This window comes from Toxotes jaculatrix, chromosome 22, assembly GCF_017976425.1.
Source record: "Toxotes jaculatrix isolate fToxJac2 chromosome 22, fToxJac2.pri, whole genome shotgun sequence".
Classification (NCBI taxonomy): Eukaryota; Metazoa; Chordata; class Actinopteri; family Toxotidae; genus Toxotes; species Toxotes jaculatrix.
Genome location: NC_054415.1, coordinates 3216379 through 3234347, shown reverse-complemented (window position 1 = coordinate 3234347; position 17969 = coordinate 3216379). Strand labels below are relative to the sequence as shown.

Below are 17969 nucleotides of genomic sequence, written 5' to 3'. Positions count from 1 at the left end.
GTAACCAAGCCATAACAAATAAGCCAATTATCAAAGTGAATACGGATGTACACTATCATCCAGTTGTAATTATTATAAAATACAAACGTCAGAAAGTCTTAAAAATGCTCTGTTTATCCTCTTATATGTTCTAATTTTGGATTACATGGTGACTCAAGAAGTGCAACACAAAGCTGTTTGAATAACCTCAAGAACCAGGATGGTTCTGGAAAGAACACAATCCTTTCCCATTGATCTGCATGCACTCAGGATCCAGTGCATCTAAGGACACAGATTTTGGACTGGGCCCTGAAACACAATCTCTCCACACTCTTCAACTCCTCATCTTAAGCACACAATTGTCTTTTGAATGACCTTGTGGTCTGTTTTACTACACTCACCAATTTTACTACTTATTCTACTGGTTGTTTTACAGGAAAAGTGGTTGCAAGGCTTCATCAGTCTTCAGCCATTCGTTTTTGTTTTTTGTTTTTTCAATAGGACACACAGGATTTCACTTTGTTGGGTTTTAACTTTTGCTCCTTGCTGTTGTCAGTTCAGCATTTGTTGTCTCTAATCCCTAATATTCTCAGCTCCTGGGGCTAAGATCCAGGCTTGGCTTGTGATGAGTTGATCATGACAAATTTACAAGTAGCCTTGTGTCGCATTTTATTGTTACTGTGAGCCAAGGCAAGATGTAAAAGGAGATAGAGGCGCAAGAGTCTAGCAAGTGCAGTGTGAGCCTTGTGCTACAACGGGAAAATTAGCAGTTAGATTAAAGCGTGTGTAAAAAAAAAAGTGTTGAAACCATTGGAGGAGATTCTCCCTCTTTCTCAATTTCAGTCGACAGTGGAAATTCACTGAGGCTTGATTATAGCAGGAGAGAGTGTTGGCTCAGCTGTGTGCTTTAAGAACCCATGATGTCAGAGCCTTATTTTCCTTGGAGAGACTCTCATCAGCTGCATTGTTCCAGGAAACCATGGTCTGTTCTCTGGGCAACAAAAAAATCCTGCCCAAAATGCACTCCCCCCTCCCCTTTTTACACCCGCATCTCTGCTGAATGCAGCACACCAGCCTCTGGCACAACTCAAGACAAACACATAGACATGAAGCATCATGCATGGAGAAGCAGTGCAACAAATGTCCTTGGAACCGAAGCTACCTCTGTGCTGCACTAGTGTTTGTCTTTTCTTTCTTTTTATTTTCTATTAGAAGATGTCTGTGATGAAAGGCAGCATGTTAATACAGGACAGGGAAATAATGTGCTGGCCCCTGGAGGATTGTAAAACAATGCTGCTACTGATGCCATAGGCCCCAGATTTCTGAGGTCTCTTCATGTACAAAGCTGCAGGCGGCGTGATTGAAATACAGCACCGGTGAGTGACCAGTGTAGTCAGCAGCCGACAGAGCTGATGAAAAAATTATTCTGCAGCTTCTTCAAGTTCAAAATTTAAACCATGCACGGCACCGAATTGAACCTGGACGCAATTACGACTGCTTACAAACAAGACCAACTGTAAATCAGCGACGGCACAGTAGTTGAATAAAATTTACTGGCATCGGTTGAAGGTTTGACGAGCTGTGTTTTGGAAACATGAAGATTTAGTAAATAACGTTCATGGATACCCACCGAATCACATCTGGTCCTCATAAGATTATTTGACTCTTGGCTTTTTTGCTAATGTTCTTTGTTAGAGAATTATGGTAATGATTTCTTAGAAATCCAGACCAGGGAAAAATCACAGTTACCAGATAAAGACCTTCACCACAGCTCAGAGTTCATTGAATCTTCAGAGTAACTGCCAAGGAGGCTGATAGAGCCCAGAAGCTTTGGATCAGGTGGACTTGCCATGATTTTTCAGTGCATCTACTGTCCACATCAGTTCATCAATACAGCCTATATCAGACGAAATGTGGGAAAGGGGAGGGAGACATTATCAGTGAGAGAGAAAGAGCGAGAAAGGTTACAACAACAGAGCATGAAGCTCACAAGTTCAGTTGTGCTTCTGCTGGAACGGCCGTGCCCCTGAGGACAAGTTCAGTCCTTCAGTAGAAGTACTTGCCCTCCAACAATAATACTTACAAAATAAAGGCTGACCGCTCCAAGTAAAATCACTTCAGCTGAGTTCAATAGCTATTATTCATGTCCCAGTTCTCCATCCCATGCGCTACGGCTCCTGTGATGTTAATAAGGTAAGCCTTTTGAGCTGAGAAGAAGCCTGTGAGGAGCTATGTCAACATGACGGCCCTTTGGTTTTTGCTTGCCTCCACCTTTTATCATCAGCTGATGATCACCACCTTGGTGTGGGTACGTGTCAATCGAATGCTGCCAAGGCTTGATTGCAGAGCTGTGGGGTATCAAATTCTCCTGTAAATAAATAAATTATATTTATAATATATATATAATATTTTTGCTTATTTGCATCTTGTTGAGAGTTAGGTGAGAAGATCAACAGAACTCTCATATATGTGTGGTAAATATAAAGCTACAGCCAGTAGGTGGTTAGCTTAGCTTAGCAGAAAGATTGGAAATACAGGTGAAACTTTGTTTAATAATAACAGAGCAACTTTAAACTTTATGCAAATGAGAGTGAAATTCTCCTGGTCGCTAAAGCAATTTAGGTTTAAAATAAAAAAGATCACTGAGTGATTAAGATGATTAATCATAAATAATTTAGGTTGACTTTCACCAAAATAAAAACACGTAATACGCCTTTAGTTTCAGCTCTTTTCGTTTTATTGGTCACCTGTTGTAATTAGCAGCAGGGGGCGGGCCGACTCGGAGAGAACCGCTCGCGACAGACACGGGAAGGATCGAGAGCTCGTGTAGGCAGAGAAAAAAAACTGAATCTGTAGGTAAAGACTTTAGCAAACATTTCTTTATCTAATCTCACCAGATCAGGTGAATGTTTGCGCGTGTGTGTCAGCGCAAAGCCGAAGTTTGGTGTGTAGCTGTTAGCCGCTACGCCGCTTGTAAAACAGGAAGTCACGTGTTGGACTGTTCAGGTGTTAAAGGGTAGCGAGCGCCATTGGAAACAAGCAAAGCCTTTCTCTACCGCGTGCTTTTACTCTCTCAGGCCACCGAGTGTTCCTCCAGGACCAAACCGGAACTGTAAGTAACATTTTAAAGCCCTTTTATATAAGTTTGCTGGGAAGATAATACAATTGCAAACCAACAAAGTAACCGCTCCGTCTACATTTGGTGCTAATTTGCTCCAAATGTAGACGACAGTGAAGGGAAATGGCTAACTGCTGCTGCAGTGTTCCCAAACTATCCCACAGTGGATCCCACAACCTACGCTATTTGCTTGTCAAAAGTCAAGATGGTGGCATTTATGTAATGGTCTATGCTGTGAACTGATTTTTAGACCGGAAAAGACTTTCAGTAGTTGTTGAGATATTTCAGTGTCGACCAAAGTGGTGGGCCAGCCAACAGATCGATATTTTCATCCCTAGAACCATGAGGCTATCATGGCTAATAAAAACTGCATGTTGGTGGTGGTTATACAAAGGATTATGTGCCAGGCTGTTTCTTGGTTTGGTACAGGGACTTTAAGACTCTAGGAGGCTACTAACAAGATATGTTAATTAATGATATTTGGAGGTGCATTTTGGTTGATTTGATCACCTTTGGATAAAACCAGAGCTGGCTGTTTCCATCTGTCTCCAGGCTTTGTGATATATTTCCCAAAATGTTGAACCATTCCTTTAAAATGACTCATCATTCTCTTCTGTAGCCTGTCAGTATTAGTCTTAGTTTGGAGGTTTTCATACGTGTTACTGACCTTTGTCAGTGTCCCATCATGGGATTTAGCTCAGCCACTGATGCCATTCAGAGAAAAGGACTCACTGTGACCACTCATTGGGTCTCTGTCCTATCACCTGCTGGGCTAATTTCAGCATGAGGATTTTGAGAGAAGAGATTCACAATTAATTCCTGCCCTTTCACCTCCTGTGAATCTTCTTGACCACACTCTGTGATGTAGAGGGAATTACAGCCCACTATATTCCCCCCTTTTGGCCATTTGAATTCATCACATCTATAAACAGACAAAATAAAGCTATTTACCTTTTTCTTTAAAAAAGAACACCCATTAATGGAATCACAGCACATGTGCTCTGACCTTTAAACATGTTGTGACCTTTGGCCCCTAAGACGGATGCACCCCTGCTGGAGACGTGATGTTTTTATGCTCAATAATTATAAGTTGTAAGCGAAATCACTCCCTCAGTATATAAAGCAGCTGAGAGCCCTGTCACAACAGTCGTTAGGTGAGGCAACATCGGTCACAGTCTTATCAAATACTGTAGATACAATGATCTCTGTCTACTCTGTCCTCTTTACCCTAGTGCTGTTCTCTGAGCTGAGCAGCCACTCGGTAACTGTAGCCATACCTGCAACTAAAGTAGAAGCTGGTCTAACTGAACAAGATGGCCTTGGTTCATTACTGGGTGATGAACCCATGGCTGAGCATGCCATGGTGCCGCCCGTGTACAAACAAAGCCTTGTGCTGGACAACAACTTCAGGGAAGAGGATGGAAATCCTAAAATCATCATGGTCTCGGTAAGTGACACATCACAATTATTCAAGACTTTTTGAAGTTTGAGGTTGAAATGATTGGGATCCAATACTGCCTTCTTCTTATTAATGGCCTAAAATTGATTTTTGAATTAGGAATAGATTCTTTATTGTTCTCAAACTCCTTTAGTTTACAGTTTATAAATGGCAAGTTATTAGAAAGTGGGAATTGTTCACCCAGTGGCAAAAAAACATATTTTCTTACAAATCTCTAGTTTATACTTTTAGTTTGTTTTTCCAGGCTTTTTTGTGTCTTAGATTTCAGCCTCTATTCCAATACAATGGAAGTAACTAGAATTTCATTGGCGGTGGTTGCAGCTTTGGAAAATGACCTTTAAAAAAAATTCAACTGCGGCTTTGTCCAGAAATAGTGTCCTTGGAACAGTTATAATACACAGAAGATGATGTGAGCAGCTTTCATAGAAACTACAGTATTTCTTTGGTACAGAACAGTTCATTTGAGAACTGTTAAAGAAAACTACAGTGGATACGGCAGTGATTCTGGAAAGACATGCCGCCTATGCTTAGTTAGTTGTGTAGAAGAGTGTTGAAAAAAAAAACATGAGCAGGACAGCACTTTAATTACATTTTTTATTCATGCAAGGACTTTTGCATGTAGATCCCCATTCTTATTTTGCAAACTAGCACTAGATCTCAAAAAACAAAACTTTATGGCTTAATGCCACAAGAGGTAAGTAAGAAATGTGTGTTTGCCATTACATTGTTAGATCATAAAAAATTAATTTAATTCAGTTTTACCAGCTATTTGGATTATTCTCAGTTCATTTATCCAAAGTAAACTGTCTGGCTTTTCTCCAGTTACAGTCGTTCAGCTAGTATTATCCTGCCAGTGACAGTCATGCATCATAACTATTCACTGTATGAGATTTCTTTCTACAAACAACCTCAGCTAACCATTGTTCAACAACAACAAAGAGCACATTATCTCCATCCTGTGCCTGAACATTTGACCCCCTTCAATTGGCCATCGTCCTCGTGTCTACTGTTAAGTCTATATTTCATACACATCTATGAAAATCTTTTACTGCAGCGTTGGAAAACCGGGAAATACTATTAGCTGAAAAGGTCAAATGATCACAAGCCTATAAAGATTTATTGGAATCACAGTGGGAAGAATGATGATGTATCTGTGCTTCCTCAAACGTTTGGCTGCTATTTGTAAAGAGTTTATCTGGCGGCTGTGTTTCCTGTGTGTCATGAACATGGTGGTTATCACTGTGGTAATGGGGAACAGGCAGCAGTGATGGCGAGAACAAAGCCATCAGGGTGAACCAGGGCTGTGGAAGAAAACGGGCCACTGTGATATAGTAAAAACGGGGAACCACATTTCTTCCGTTTGGGGTTCCTGTGGCTTGGATCAGCTGGGAAAAGACAGATCCAACACCTGTGCTGCACGTGAAAGGATAATCTGTGAAAGCTGTTGCAAATTTGCGTATGGGAAAGTGTGTGATCTTATGGTGTCACATGTAATCACTGATCCGTACTATGTTTCAGGACATGAGGCAGAAAGGACACAGTACTCGCGGGCTGAACCCGGCCTTTACCTGGCGCCTGCCTCTGCTCACAGACCGAAGCTTGAGCCACACTCCCGCCGAGTACAGTTTGAAAATAGAACGCAGAAACACTGATCTCGACAGTAAGTATCTAGAAAACACCTGTTTCTATGCAAGTTGAATTTCCCTAGTATATCAGACTAAACCATTTCAAATTCCTTGACGTTTATTTTGACTAATGCGCTGGATTCTTCTTTCTTTCCTTCTTCTAGTACTGCGGTGTATGATAGGAAGAGTGTACCGACCCTGCTGGGAAGCTGGCAATCTCCCCTGAGTGTGCTGTAAATATTTCTTCCTCTTGTGTTACACTGAAATTCATTTCCATGTAGAAAATAAGAGCGCACAAATATGTAAAACAAAATAAAAGTTTATTAAAAATTAAAAGTCTGCACCATATTTACAGTGTTGATTTCATTGTGGAGTTTTACAGGTAGATTAAACAACTGGTGATGAAACTCATTTCAGGATGATTTACGAGCCACAAGTCTTGATGAAACAACATTTACAGACCAAATTGATCTTTTCATGTTGTAGCCAATCAAATTTCCACACAGCCTAACAGATAAAAACAGCTCCACTTAATCAGGTACAGAAATGTTTAGTCAAAATGAAAAATAAAAAAGTTTCATAGTCGGTGAATCATTTAAGTAATTTTCCAAACATTTGATTTAAAGATTAATGGAGCGTTATATAGACTTAAAGAATAAAGGAACAGTTAGATGAGGAAAATAATCATATTTCCCAAAATGTCAAACATTTCCTTTAGTTGATTAATTAAAAAAAAAAAATCTACAGATTAAATAAGACCAAAAACAATAATTAGCAGCATTAACGATTATTATCAGTCGGAGAAAACAACTGAAAAACACTCATTCACTTTGGATGATCCCCATTTGACAGAAAGTCCATATACTGTCATGACATTAGTGCAAATGATGATTAAACTCTGAAGAAGCTGGTTAGCTTTCCTTGTCCAGCTATCAGCTTCTTCTTACTCGTGGCCTTGTTGACAGTCTTACCAGGTACTTTGATGCTTGTGGGCCGTTTCTTCTCTGGAGGCTGATTCTCTGGTCCTCCATGTTGGTCAGAATCCACCTGCTTCCTTTTGTTGCCCTTGCTCTGCACCTGAATGCCAGTTTTCTTTCTGTTGCCAGGGCCTGCACCCTTGATTTGGGTATTTCCACTTCTTGGCTCGAGAGCAGTCCCCTGCTGTGTGCCACTCTGCTCCTTATTTGGACATTCAGAGGTAACCTTGGCTGGAAAGACTGAAACAAAACAAAAGCAAGTGTGAAAAACCTGGTAGGGAAAAAAAAAAGGAAAACGTTGTTACGAAATTGCTGACGTTCGCTGCTAGTCGAAGCAGGCTGTGTGTTTATTCTATGAAGCTGAAATTTAACATTTGTCATGTAACCTGTTGGAGCCAAACCCGAATTCCCACGGAACAAAAGACAGAAGGGGAAATGGGCAAAAGGTCTGTGTGAGTGTGTGTGTGTGTTTTTTGGTTTTTACTACAGATGTGGGGGTTTGCAGGTTTTATAGAATGGGGATTCGTTTAATGGCTAATGGTAAGTACCAGTCCCAGGGCTGGGACCGGGAAGGGTTCAAGGCTGGAGCTGAGAAGGTGTGCCTGGGCCTCAGTCCAGCTGTGTGGCGTCAGAGGAAACAGAAATATATCCCAGCAGAAAGAGAACGTTGCATGGCTTGTGTTGACATTTTGAGATTTTCTCTGCATGGAGCAGAGTACAAAAAGTACCTGTAGCCTTTCCAGAAATTAAGGTTGAGTCTGTACCTGTGGCCTCCACACTAGAGCTGCTCTCCTCATCCACTGCAGGGGTGGTTTTGAGTTTAGGTGCTGGGTGCACACAGGTCGGGACCTGGCTGGTGCTGGGGAACTCCAGCACACGGTTGAGTGGCAGCTCATCATCATCTTTGTATGTGCAGGCAAACTGGGATCGGATGACTCTGTCTGTGGCCTGGAATAAACAGGGGAAAAAAAAAAAAAAACCCAACTTTGATCTAGCTGATATGATATGGTGACATGGCTGAAAAAAAAAATCTGGCTTTTACTTTGGTGTTTTGAAACAAAAACCCCTTTGCTCACCACAATTTCAGTAAGTGCTTTCCCACTCCTGCACATTTTCAACTGTTGAACAAGAGAGAGTGAAGCACCAAATGTTTATGGCCATGCGAGCTGCTCTGTGAGACTGTACTTGCTAATTAGCGCTAAACACAAGTACAGCTGAGGCTGGTGGGAATGTCATGAGTCTTTCAAGTGTTTGGTCATAAGCCAACATATTAGACAAACTGAAATTTTGATTTGTCTGCAGTGAGGACATTTCATTCAAAACCAGAAATCTCAAACTCAGGGGATTACCCGGGTCATTAAGATTCATCATCAAGGGACCATGAATGTCTCTACCAAAGTCCAAGATAATCCATCCTATAGTGGTCTAGACATTTCACTAAAAATCGAAAATATCAGTGGTGACACTGTTGTTGATCTGTAGGAATGACTCATTGCCTCTGGCCTCTGTGGTCTTTATGTTGGTATTTTGAAGCAAAACACTCCTCTCACTGTTTGTAATTTGAAGAACAGGGGCTTTCAAGAAGAGAGGAGGAAGCACCAAATGTCACAAGACATTTGGTGAGTGCCTTAGTCATTGACAAAGGCTTACAAATCGTGCATCAGCCCAAATTTACACCGCTGTAAACAGTAGGAACAGTTGTCTTCAGTCTTATCACAATCATATGTCTAAGACAGTAGTGCAGTGCCTCATTAAAAAGCCTTTTTGGACAACCTAGTTAGTTATAACAAAGTGAGTGATACTGAAGACTACAATCTCGGCCCTGGGGCACACAGATCCACAGCTTTTCATCCACTGTTTGATCTACGCCTGCTTGGGATTATCACAATCCAAGGATTTCACCCTTCAGGCCAGTGGGCCACAGTAGGGAGGAGAAATCTGAGGGAAAAAATACAGCGAGCAAAGCTGGGTGGGCCTGTAAAGCACAAAGGGATCAAAGCCTTTGTGCTTTTCAAAAGAACTTCTTAAAAGAGCACCTAAAACAACAGTAACCCTAAGACTGAGGCACACTTCAATAATGGAGCTAAAAATGTATGCTGTCCTTGTTGCATGCTAATAAAACATATCTGAAACACCCCAGAAACAATGGGAGGGGATGGAAGAGTGAACACAGCCAAACCATGACTGACGGAGAACATCTAATCCAATTACAACAGGTGGGAGCCCAACGTGGCACCGTGTGGTCAGACGGCCCTCATTCCTCAGAAGACGGCTGTCCTGAAATAACCCCCGCGTACCGCCTGAACCGACGCTGGAGACACCTGACCGAGGCATTCCTGACAGCACTTCCAAAACCAGGTGCGAGCAATTTCTGCTGCTTTTGTGTTACTGTTCACATATGTTCCCGCACACAGGTGAAAGAAGTGAGAACGAGTAACAGGTGCACCATTACGATTATCACCAGAGCGTAGTACAATCACTCAGGAAGTAAATGTATACTCCGCAGTATTTTCATGTAATCAAATGTGTTTTTTCACAAACATCATTTCTGACATAGCAGAAGAGCAGCACTGAATTGGCATTAAGAGCTTTACTCAAAGTTTTTTCTGTGTTTGGATCATCTGTGGCACTGAGGAAAAGATTTGGAAACGTCCCAAAAGCAGAAACTAAATCTGTCCATATCTGTGTGTGCCAGTTGACGTCAGTGCATGATGAAACTGCTGGAGAAGTCTGGGATAAAGTCATTCAGCAGACAACAGGAAACAATAACCTTTCAAGTTTCCCTTGCTAGTCGAGTTACGCGACTGATATGGCATCTTCAAAGTGAAATTGATGCAGAAAGCTTCCGCTCACCGAGTTCAGGAAGCGGTGAGCTGCCCAGGGACCATTACAGCGCACTCAAACAGGAAGGCAGCCAGATTGTGGGGAGCTAAAATGACATCTGCTAGCGCAATCAAATAAAGGAGCCATTTCACAAAATGTGTTTAGCATACATGTTCAAAAGGAGTTCACACAGTGGAGCTACTTCATGTTAAAAGATCAGTCCTGCCTTAAAGCCTAAAGCTGGTCTTGTCTGTATTTTTGGGGGTGACTCAGCAGCAGTAAAGTATACGCAGTGATGGAAAAAGTACTCAGATACTTTACTAAAGTAAATGTTACAATACCACTCTGTAAAAATACTCTGTCACAAAAGTCCTGCTTTCCAGGCCAATGCTGATATTGGGGAGTTTTAAAACTCTGATATCAGCCAGTATTTTTCTTTTTTATATATATAAAAACAGTATAGAAGATATTTAGCATTTCACTCCTGTGACTTTGTTGGACTCCTTTTCAATAACTTAGCAAAACTTTATAAAATTCTGTTTTTGCTCTTTCATTGTAGCGTTTTACATGCAAATTGATTTGGAAAAAGCACAAGGCTGCAACATAAACTGTAAAAAAAAAAAAAAAAGTAAATAAATAAAAATAATATTTGCATGATCCCACAAACAGTAAAGTCTTTAAATTAACGGGCATCTGCCAAAATGTCCCATAACAGCTGAGCTCACAGCCAGGAAGGAAAGATGAGACAGTCATATCAGATATACAGTATGTTACATTGTGCACTGTAAGCAAATGGTTCTGTCCTAACAATAGGAAAACATCAGGATTGGTTAATGGTTTGAATCCCCCACGAATAAGTCATTTTATGCCATGGATTTAAACAGCACCCTCAAACCAGCACTAAGAGCTAAAACACAGCTGTGCAAACGGGAACGGTGGAAGTCAGTTAAGATGTGAGCTTCAGCTAAGCAAATAAATAATATAATACCAGGGAGAAATTACAGGATATAAAGACATTATTTTCAATGTTTGTACATCTGATTCAATTTGAAGTAACTGATGGTTTGGATATGGGGCTCTTGGATGGAGGGGCCCACGTTACCTTGGGTTTGAGCAGGTCTAGCCGGCTCTGGACTCGGTTCCTTAGGGGTTCTGGAGAACATCCAGTAGACACTTCAGGGGATCTGAGGAGCGAGCCACAACGAAAAGCAAAGACAAGAGGTTTATAAATTAGAAGAGCTAGAAGGTTACATGGTCACACTGACCAAGAAGCCTAAAAACACTGCTCTCTCTTTAACGAAGCAACATGTTAGTGTTTTCACTAACTGAGCTGATGCTTGGCTTTTACAACAAATTGGATATCAGCCATTCAATGTCACACACCCCCCCCCCCCCCCCCCCCCCGAAACCACAGCCAGTGGCTATTTTTTATATTATTATTTTAATTTCAGACGTTTGACCAGAGAAATTGTTCCAGTGTGGTGTGGGAGGATTTTCCTCCATATGGTTTCAGTGGAGAGTTGTAGAGTCTCATGTTGGTCTAATTGCTGTTTCAGGGGCTTTCCCTGACTCTGACTGAATCATTGTAGTAGTGAAAATGGTCAAATCTAATTCAGAGCTCCATCTGATAACTTTTTCATAGTGAAATACTAACTTTATATATATATATTTTTACTAGTGTTATATCATCAATATAACCATCAGGGGATCACCAAAGTCAGCAGGATTCATCATCAGGAAGCAAAGAATGGACGTAACTTCAGTCAAACCCCAGTTTCTACTGCATGCTGTAACCAACCTGAACAACGTGAGGACACATGTTCCCTCAGCTCCACTGAGGACGGGCTGCTCCTCAGACAGCAGGTCTGCCTTGTTCTGACACGGAGGAGCCAGGGCTTCTTCGTCCAGCAGTGCCATCAGCACCTTCACAGTGTCCCGACCTCCGTACGCAGTGGCGTGATTCACTGCGTAAGCTTTCGGCTGGAGAGGAAGAGCAAAACAGCTACAATCAGTGCACTGTCAGCTCACATGGTGGACTGTGAAAGAAGATGAAGTGGCTTCTGTATGGATGTATGGACTTTACTGAAAGACTGTGAAGAGGAGAGGTTATAAATTACCCTTGCAGGGCTTATCCCTGTCCCGCTTTCATTAGCAGTCTGTTTCTGGATCTGGTGGATCTGACAGATCCTCTCCTTCAGCTCCTCTGTTGTCTCTTCAGCTGCAGCATACAAGGCGTCTCCACTGCTGCGTCCCTTCACCAGCGCGGCCCTGATGGCGGTCACCAGCCTGGCTCCACATACACTGAAATTAAACACAGTGACACTCACACTGGCATTTGCTGGGAGAGCTGTATTGTGCCGCAGGAAAAAAAAACTGCATTTGTTTTGGAAAGGAGTAGATGCTTCTTCTGCAACACACACACAGGTTTTCATCTGGATGGAATTAATAGTGTTCAAAAGTTCAGCCAATATTTGCCAACATGAATAACTCTCTCCTAAAACTGAAAACCCAGAAAAGCCAGGGCCTTAGTCTGAATGTCTTCAAAAGATATACTGCGGCTTCACTTTCAATTAATTGGACACTGACTTTAAGGGCTCAGAGTAATTGTTTCGGTGTTAACATCCAGTGGAGCTTTATTTCACTACGGTGCAGCTTTGCCAATGTTAACAGTTATGAAGCAGAAAATATGCTTCAAATCTCCCGTTAAAGTCACCCTGGACACTGTCACTGTGCTCACCGATGGACTGTCAGCAGAGAAACTCAAGGATTTTCCTCCTTAAAGTTTCGTGGGATTTTTGTCCGTGCTCGCACACTGACTGCGCTGCATGTCCAAAAATCATAGCAACATATCACTTCTGCTGGTTTCTAACCGTCAAGTGCACTAAAACATGTTAGAAAAGATCGCAGTAAGGTGGAGAGGCGGTGGTCCAACCCTGACCCAGCTCTGATGTGAGTGAGCCGGGCTCAGTAACAGAATCATTTGGGAAAACAGATGTTCACTGAACAAGGGGCCCTGAACTCTCCATAGAAGGTGTTTGTATGAGGAAATACAGTACTCCACTGAGAGCGTAAAGGCACTGCCTGTTGAAAGACACATGTTGGCCCAGTTCATCAGTGTCTCATCAGACGTGGAGGGCTCTCATCAGCCTGCATGAACTGAGAACCCTCAGAAGAGCAGCGAGAGTCGAATCCACTACTACACAAACATCACAATGTGTTGTTATGGCTCGGTCGAGTGAAGCGAACGTCGCTACTGGGACTGCTACAAAGGGTGCCTTCAACAGCTTCACCTCAAAGCTCTGCCCTCACATGATTGAACGGCTAAATCATTTCTGATAACCACTTTTGTTGTGGTGCCAAATGCCTCGACATCCAAAATAATCTGTAATGGTATGGAGAATGATCTGTGGAGCTCAAGGTTTGATGATAATTCATCAAAGTGAGCGAACCAAACAGGGAACAAGTTATTTAACAAAGACAGGCTTTGATGTAGCCAAGATGACCATGCTTTAGCAATCCAAGTGTTATCATGAGAAGCTTAGATGGGAGTCATTACAGGGATTTCAAGGAAATTATAACAAGCTGCAGTGGGACAGGTGGATTTCATGATCGCAGGTGTTGTTTCAATGCACAGGTGCCTGCCAGGCCGATACACCAGCTGTAAATATGTCTACAGACAACAGCAGCAGGGCCCCCACTCAGAGCTGCTGAGCTCAGTTCAACATTCTGAAACTTAATTCAATTAATGACCACTGAATCTGCCATACCAGAGAAGAGGCGGAATTTAACCTGAACCTGAATTGCAGGAAGAAGTAAAGCAATTCAAAGAAAATTCCAGTCAATCATAAATCATGAGTTTCACTGCATTTGACTTCAGTCGTTGCCAGATACAGACGCATACTTGACTTTTCTCGGAATCCCTGTGTTCCCCTCATCAGTTCAGAGTGATTTCTTTGGAAATGTACTATAAGGCCACAATAAATTACATAAAGCATGTAAGAAGTATGCATTACCTGGAATGGAAAATGACAGCAGACTGTTTATACCGGCATGTTCAGGGTCATCTACTACAAATTAGTGATTTATACCTAATCATGCAATGTGGCTGCTAAAGGAAAAAGTGCTGTAACCATGAAGATGATTTTATTTCAGTATCAATTTGTCAATTTAAAAAGCCTAAAGGGAACAATTGTTCTAAACTTAAAGGATAAGTCTGTGTTTTTTTTTTTCTAAACCATCATATAAAATGGACAAAACCAAGAATTAATTGATCCTACAAACAGTTGATTTTTGCTTGTGTATCCAAAGCCTGATCTGAAATTCAGCCATAAATATGGAAGCTTACTGGGGTTAGTTTCCGAAGCTTTAAAATCCAAATTCCTTTGTAATTTGGTTTGCTTACAAATTTTGTGTGGCTATGGCACAGACAGGAAGAATGCAGCAGCTTTAAGTGGCTTGATGGTCTCCTGCTTTAGTACGAGCATTCGGTTCACCAGATTAACCAGTCTTGATGAGTTCTTAGAAACCTCCATGCTCCATGGCGTTCCAAAGTTGCTCTCTAATCTGGTCTGGATTCAAACACAAACTGATGTACAGCTTCCAAAATACTATAGGAACCGGGCCACAAACAAATACTGTAGCTGTAGAGACCATCCAAAATCTCTACAACTACAGACTCTCTCATAACATTTTTTTTTTTTTTTACTGGAACTTCAGCAGTTCTGTCTATCAGATGTGGTGCATTGTAAAGTCCTTAGTATCAGTTACAGTCATTAATGCAGTTGACTGTCAGTAAAATGTCAGTTTTGTTTGTGTTGTTTCACCCTGTTTCCAGTCTTTATGCTAAGCTAAGCTAAATGGCCACTTCTCCTGTAATGTATTTAAAGTTTAATATGCATTTATAATCCCCTCAGTTTTAAATAGCTCAGTTCGACTCCTGTTGTGAAAAAAGTGAATTGCAACTCAATGTCACTTTTACAAAGTAAAAAACTGAACTGGAATCTGTCAAGAATTCACAGTTCAGTCCTGAATGGAGCACATCACAGGCCTCCCAACAATTACAGCTGATTCTTTCACAAGTGCAGAGGCATTACCTCAAAAGCAACAGTAAGACAGGGAGCAAGTGGAAGTCTGGATTAAGCTGTATTGTGTACCTTGGGTCAGGAATCTCCCCCAGTATTTCTTCCAGGTTGTCTAGAAACTGGACAAAGTCAGACAGGCCTTTGACATGTTTCCTCAGTGGGTCAGACTCAGCTGGAGCGTAGCCCTTTCCTCCGAGCTGGATGGCCCTCACAAAAGATGTCACAGCCTACAAAAAGCATGAAAAAGACCTAAATGTTGCACCAGAGAGGATGAGTCCAATTTATAAAGTCATAGTTTTGGTTTACTTGTTATGTAATGTACGAATACATCATTGCTAAAGCCAGAGAACATGCTGAGTGTGGATGTTTCTCACCAAGAAGAGAGACGTGTTGCTGTTGTGTGCAGCATGCTTGATGTCGGTAAATGCCTGTCGTCCAAGTGTGCGACTGGGGACGTCGAGGGTTAGTGCCAAGGCCATGTCGTTCTTGGTGTTCACGAGCAAGTTCAGATAGGAGAAGAAAACCCTTCTCACTGCCGTTTTCACCTGTTAATAATACAGAGAATACACATCAAGTCACAATCCAGAGACTTGATGGAAAAATTAATGCCACTGTTTTATCTGTCACTTTAATATAAGGCTTCTCTCGTGCATCTCTTCACCAGAAAGCGAAAAAAATACATTTCCCAAAGTGTCAGAGTATTCCTACGCTAAAACTTCTGGCCAGTCCAGGTTGTGTTTATCAACTACCAAAAGGGACAGTAGCTTTATTGCCCTTAGTAAAACCGCTAAAAACAGCAACTGACAGCCTGTATTAAACTCCAAAAATTACATCACCCTAACTGGTAGTGCAGCAGCAAGCCTCCACTAAAAACTCATAAATTTGCAAGTGACAGAAGAGTGGAGGAGAGAGACTGTGTTACAGAAGCACTTGTCCAGCCCCACATTGTGTTGTGTTTTAAACATCTGCTTGGTAATAGAATTCACATTGCACTCTTAAATCTGAGTGATATGATATAGAGTTCCTGTCAATAAGAACAGGATGGATTCCAGACAGAAATTAAGCCGAAGACTGGAAAAGTAAATGCATGGATTATTGCCAGCAGGAGAAAAAAGCATTTCATATTACTAAAAACACTTTATATCAGGGTAGAAGGTAAAGTGGAAATAGGGGATTTCTTTTGGGAGTTTATGAAATAAGTTTCACCTTTTATTCATGCACGAAAGCAGGACGGGGCCTACCTGTGAGCTGCAGGGCCTGTCTGTACTAGAGGGTGTTGACGGGACTGAGGGCTCTGGCAACTCTGAGTCCATGTTGCCTGACAGGAACTCAAACAACTCGATCTTGGCAAAAGAATAAAAAAAAATATCAGAGAGATAAATTAATTGGTCTTATCTCTAACTCAGTAGCCAATCTGACCATCCGCAATCAGCATCATCAGTCTGATTTCAACCAGGTCCTGCTCACCGGGCTCACAGGCTCCTCTGGACCGGAGTCCACCAGTCTCAGCTGTTTGTACATGGAGAGGATATCAACCAGGTCCACGGTGTTGGAGCGTTTCAGGAAGGATTCATATGTCTCCAGGATGAGATCATAGTTCTCCAAGCGTGCAAAGTTTGGGGGTGGCAGGTGAAGTTTGCCTAACAGTAAGTGTTTCCAGGCCATCAGGACATCACTCAGAGCCACTTTGAACTCTCCACCATGCTGTCACAGGAAGAGAGAAAACAGTTAAGGCAGCAGCCATAATTACTGACAGCCTGGAACCAATCAGTTCAAAAGCAGAAAGACCTTCTCCAACAGTCCAAAAATGGGCCATGAGCGGTCTCAGTCGGAAACCCGAGGTAATGTCATCAGTTATAGACGTGATGACAGTCAGTCTGATGGTTCAATTGAACTATGCCACGATGATGATGTGAATTGGACTCGTATTCCCCTGCATTTGGGCGACCACATGACTTACAGCAGGAACACTGCTGCTAATGTTTTCAGCGCTTTATTCCTTTTAATTAAAAATATTTTGACTTTAATATTTTGATATTAATTTGCTGGTTTACATCCTTTTGTCAGAAGGATTAGAGCCAATCACATGTTAACGAGCTCTAAAATTATAATTGCATTTATAAATGTGTGTAGTTTTTAATGTGTGAATTAACTGTTTGTGCGCATTTGCGTGTGCAAGCTTTTTGCCTATAATTGCTCCTTGAGAGGCAAATAAAGTATTTTGAATTTAACTGAATAGAAGGTGGTTTGAATTAAAGGAATTAACCGTTACCTGTTTATTCACTTCTGCCATGGCCAGCTGAAGCACTGTAAGCATGCCATCAGCTCCATGGATGGTTGTCCTCTCAGAGTGTAAAACCCTGTGGGACTCTCTCCTGAAGGTTTTCACCATCAGCTTCAGACGGTCTCCGAAAGCCTCCATTGTTCCCTAAAACAGCACAAAAGGAAAATTATTTTTGAAAATTTGTGAAAATATGGGTTGATAGAACAATGACACAATGATAGAAAGGTTACTTTGAAGGCCGACTTCCAAGTCAATTTCAAAGAACTCTATAGCCTAGTTGTAAATATGTTATTTCCATTTTCCTCGAAAGGAAATGCCTCTGAGTTAACTTACAATCAGTTTATTTAAAAATTACCACTCTGTATATTTTATTCGTGCATACACACAACTAAGAATTTGCTCATTATTTGGATACAGTAAGTCACAAACAATTTTAATGTAATCGAGCAAACCTCTTCTACTGTAGGAGCCTCCAACAACACACGTCCTCGACAAAATGCAGCTGTTTTGAAATTTTAAATCGCTGGTGACGTCTGCTGTCTTATGGCCAATCAGCTTGCAGTATATAACAATGGGGGCTGTTCGATTTAAAAAAAGAAATCCCTTTTACTTTATGTTTGAAA

At 41.6% G+C, this 17969-nt stretch overlaps 2 protein-coding genes across 2 annotated transcripts; one reads left to right on the top strand and one right to left on the bottom strand.

Moving 5' to 3' along the window:
• Positions 1-4295: 4295 nt before the first annotated feature.
• On the top strand, positions 4296-6440 carry pmch (pro-melanin-concentrating hormone). Its single transcript, XM_041030399.1, has 3 exons — positions 4296-4544; positions 6075-6216; positions 6346-6440. Exons 1-3 carry the CDS (start codon positions 4296-4298, stop codon positions 6405-6407), a joined length of 453 nt encoding a protein of 150 aa, XP_040886333.1. The 3' UTR covers positions 6408-6440.
• Positions 6441-6725: 285 nt separating this feature from the next.
• On the bottom strand, positions 6726-17838 carry LOC121176235 (PARP1 binding protein). Its single transcript, XM_041030259.1, has 11 exons — positions 17799-17838; positions 17335-17490; positions 16530-16766; positions 16304-16405; positions 15437-15607; positions 15135-15289; positions 12099-12282; positions 11780-11961; positions 11084-11165; positions 7923-8106; positions 6726-7398 (listed from the first exon to the last, which is right to left on the bottom strand). The coding sequence occupies exons 2-11, from the start codon at positions 17482-17484 to the stop codon at positions 7073-7075; spliced, it is 1773 nt and encodes a 590-aa protein (XP_040886193.1). The 5' UTR covers positions 17485-17490; positions 17799-17838; the 3' UTR covers positions 6726-7072.
• Positions 17839-17969: the final 131 nt, after the last annotated feature.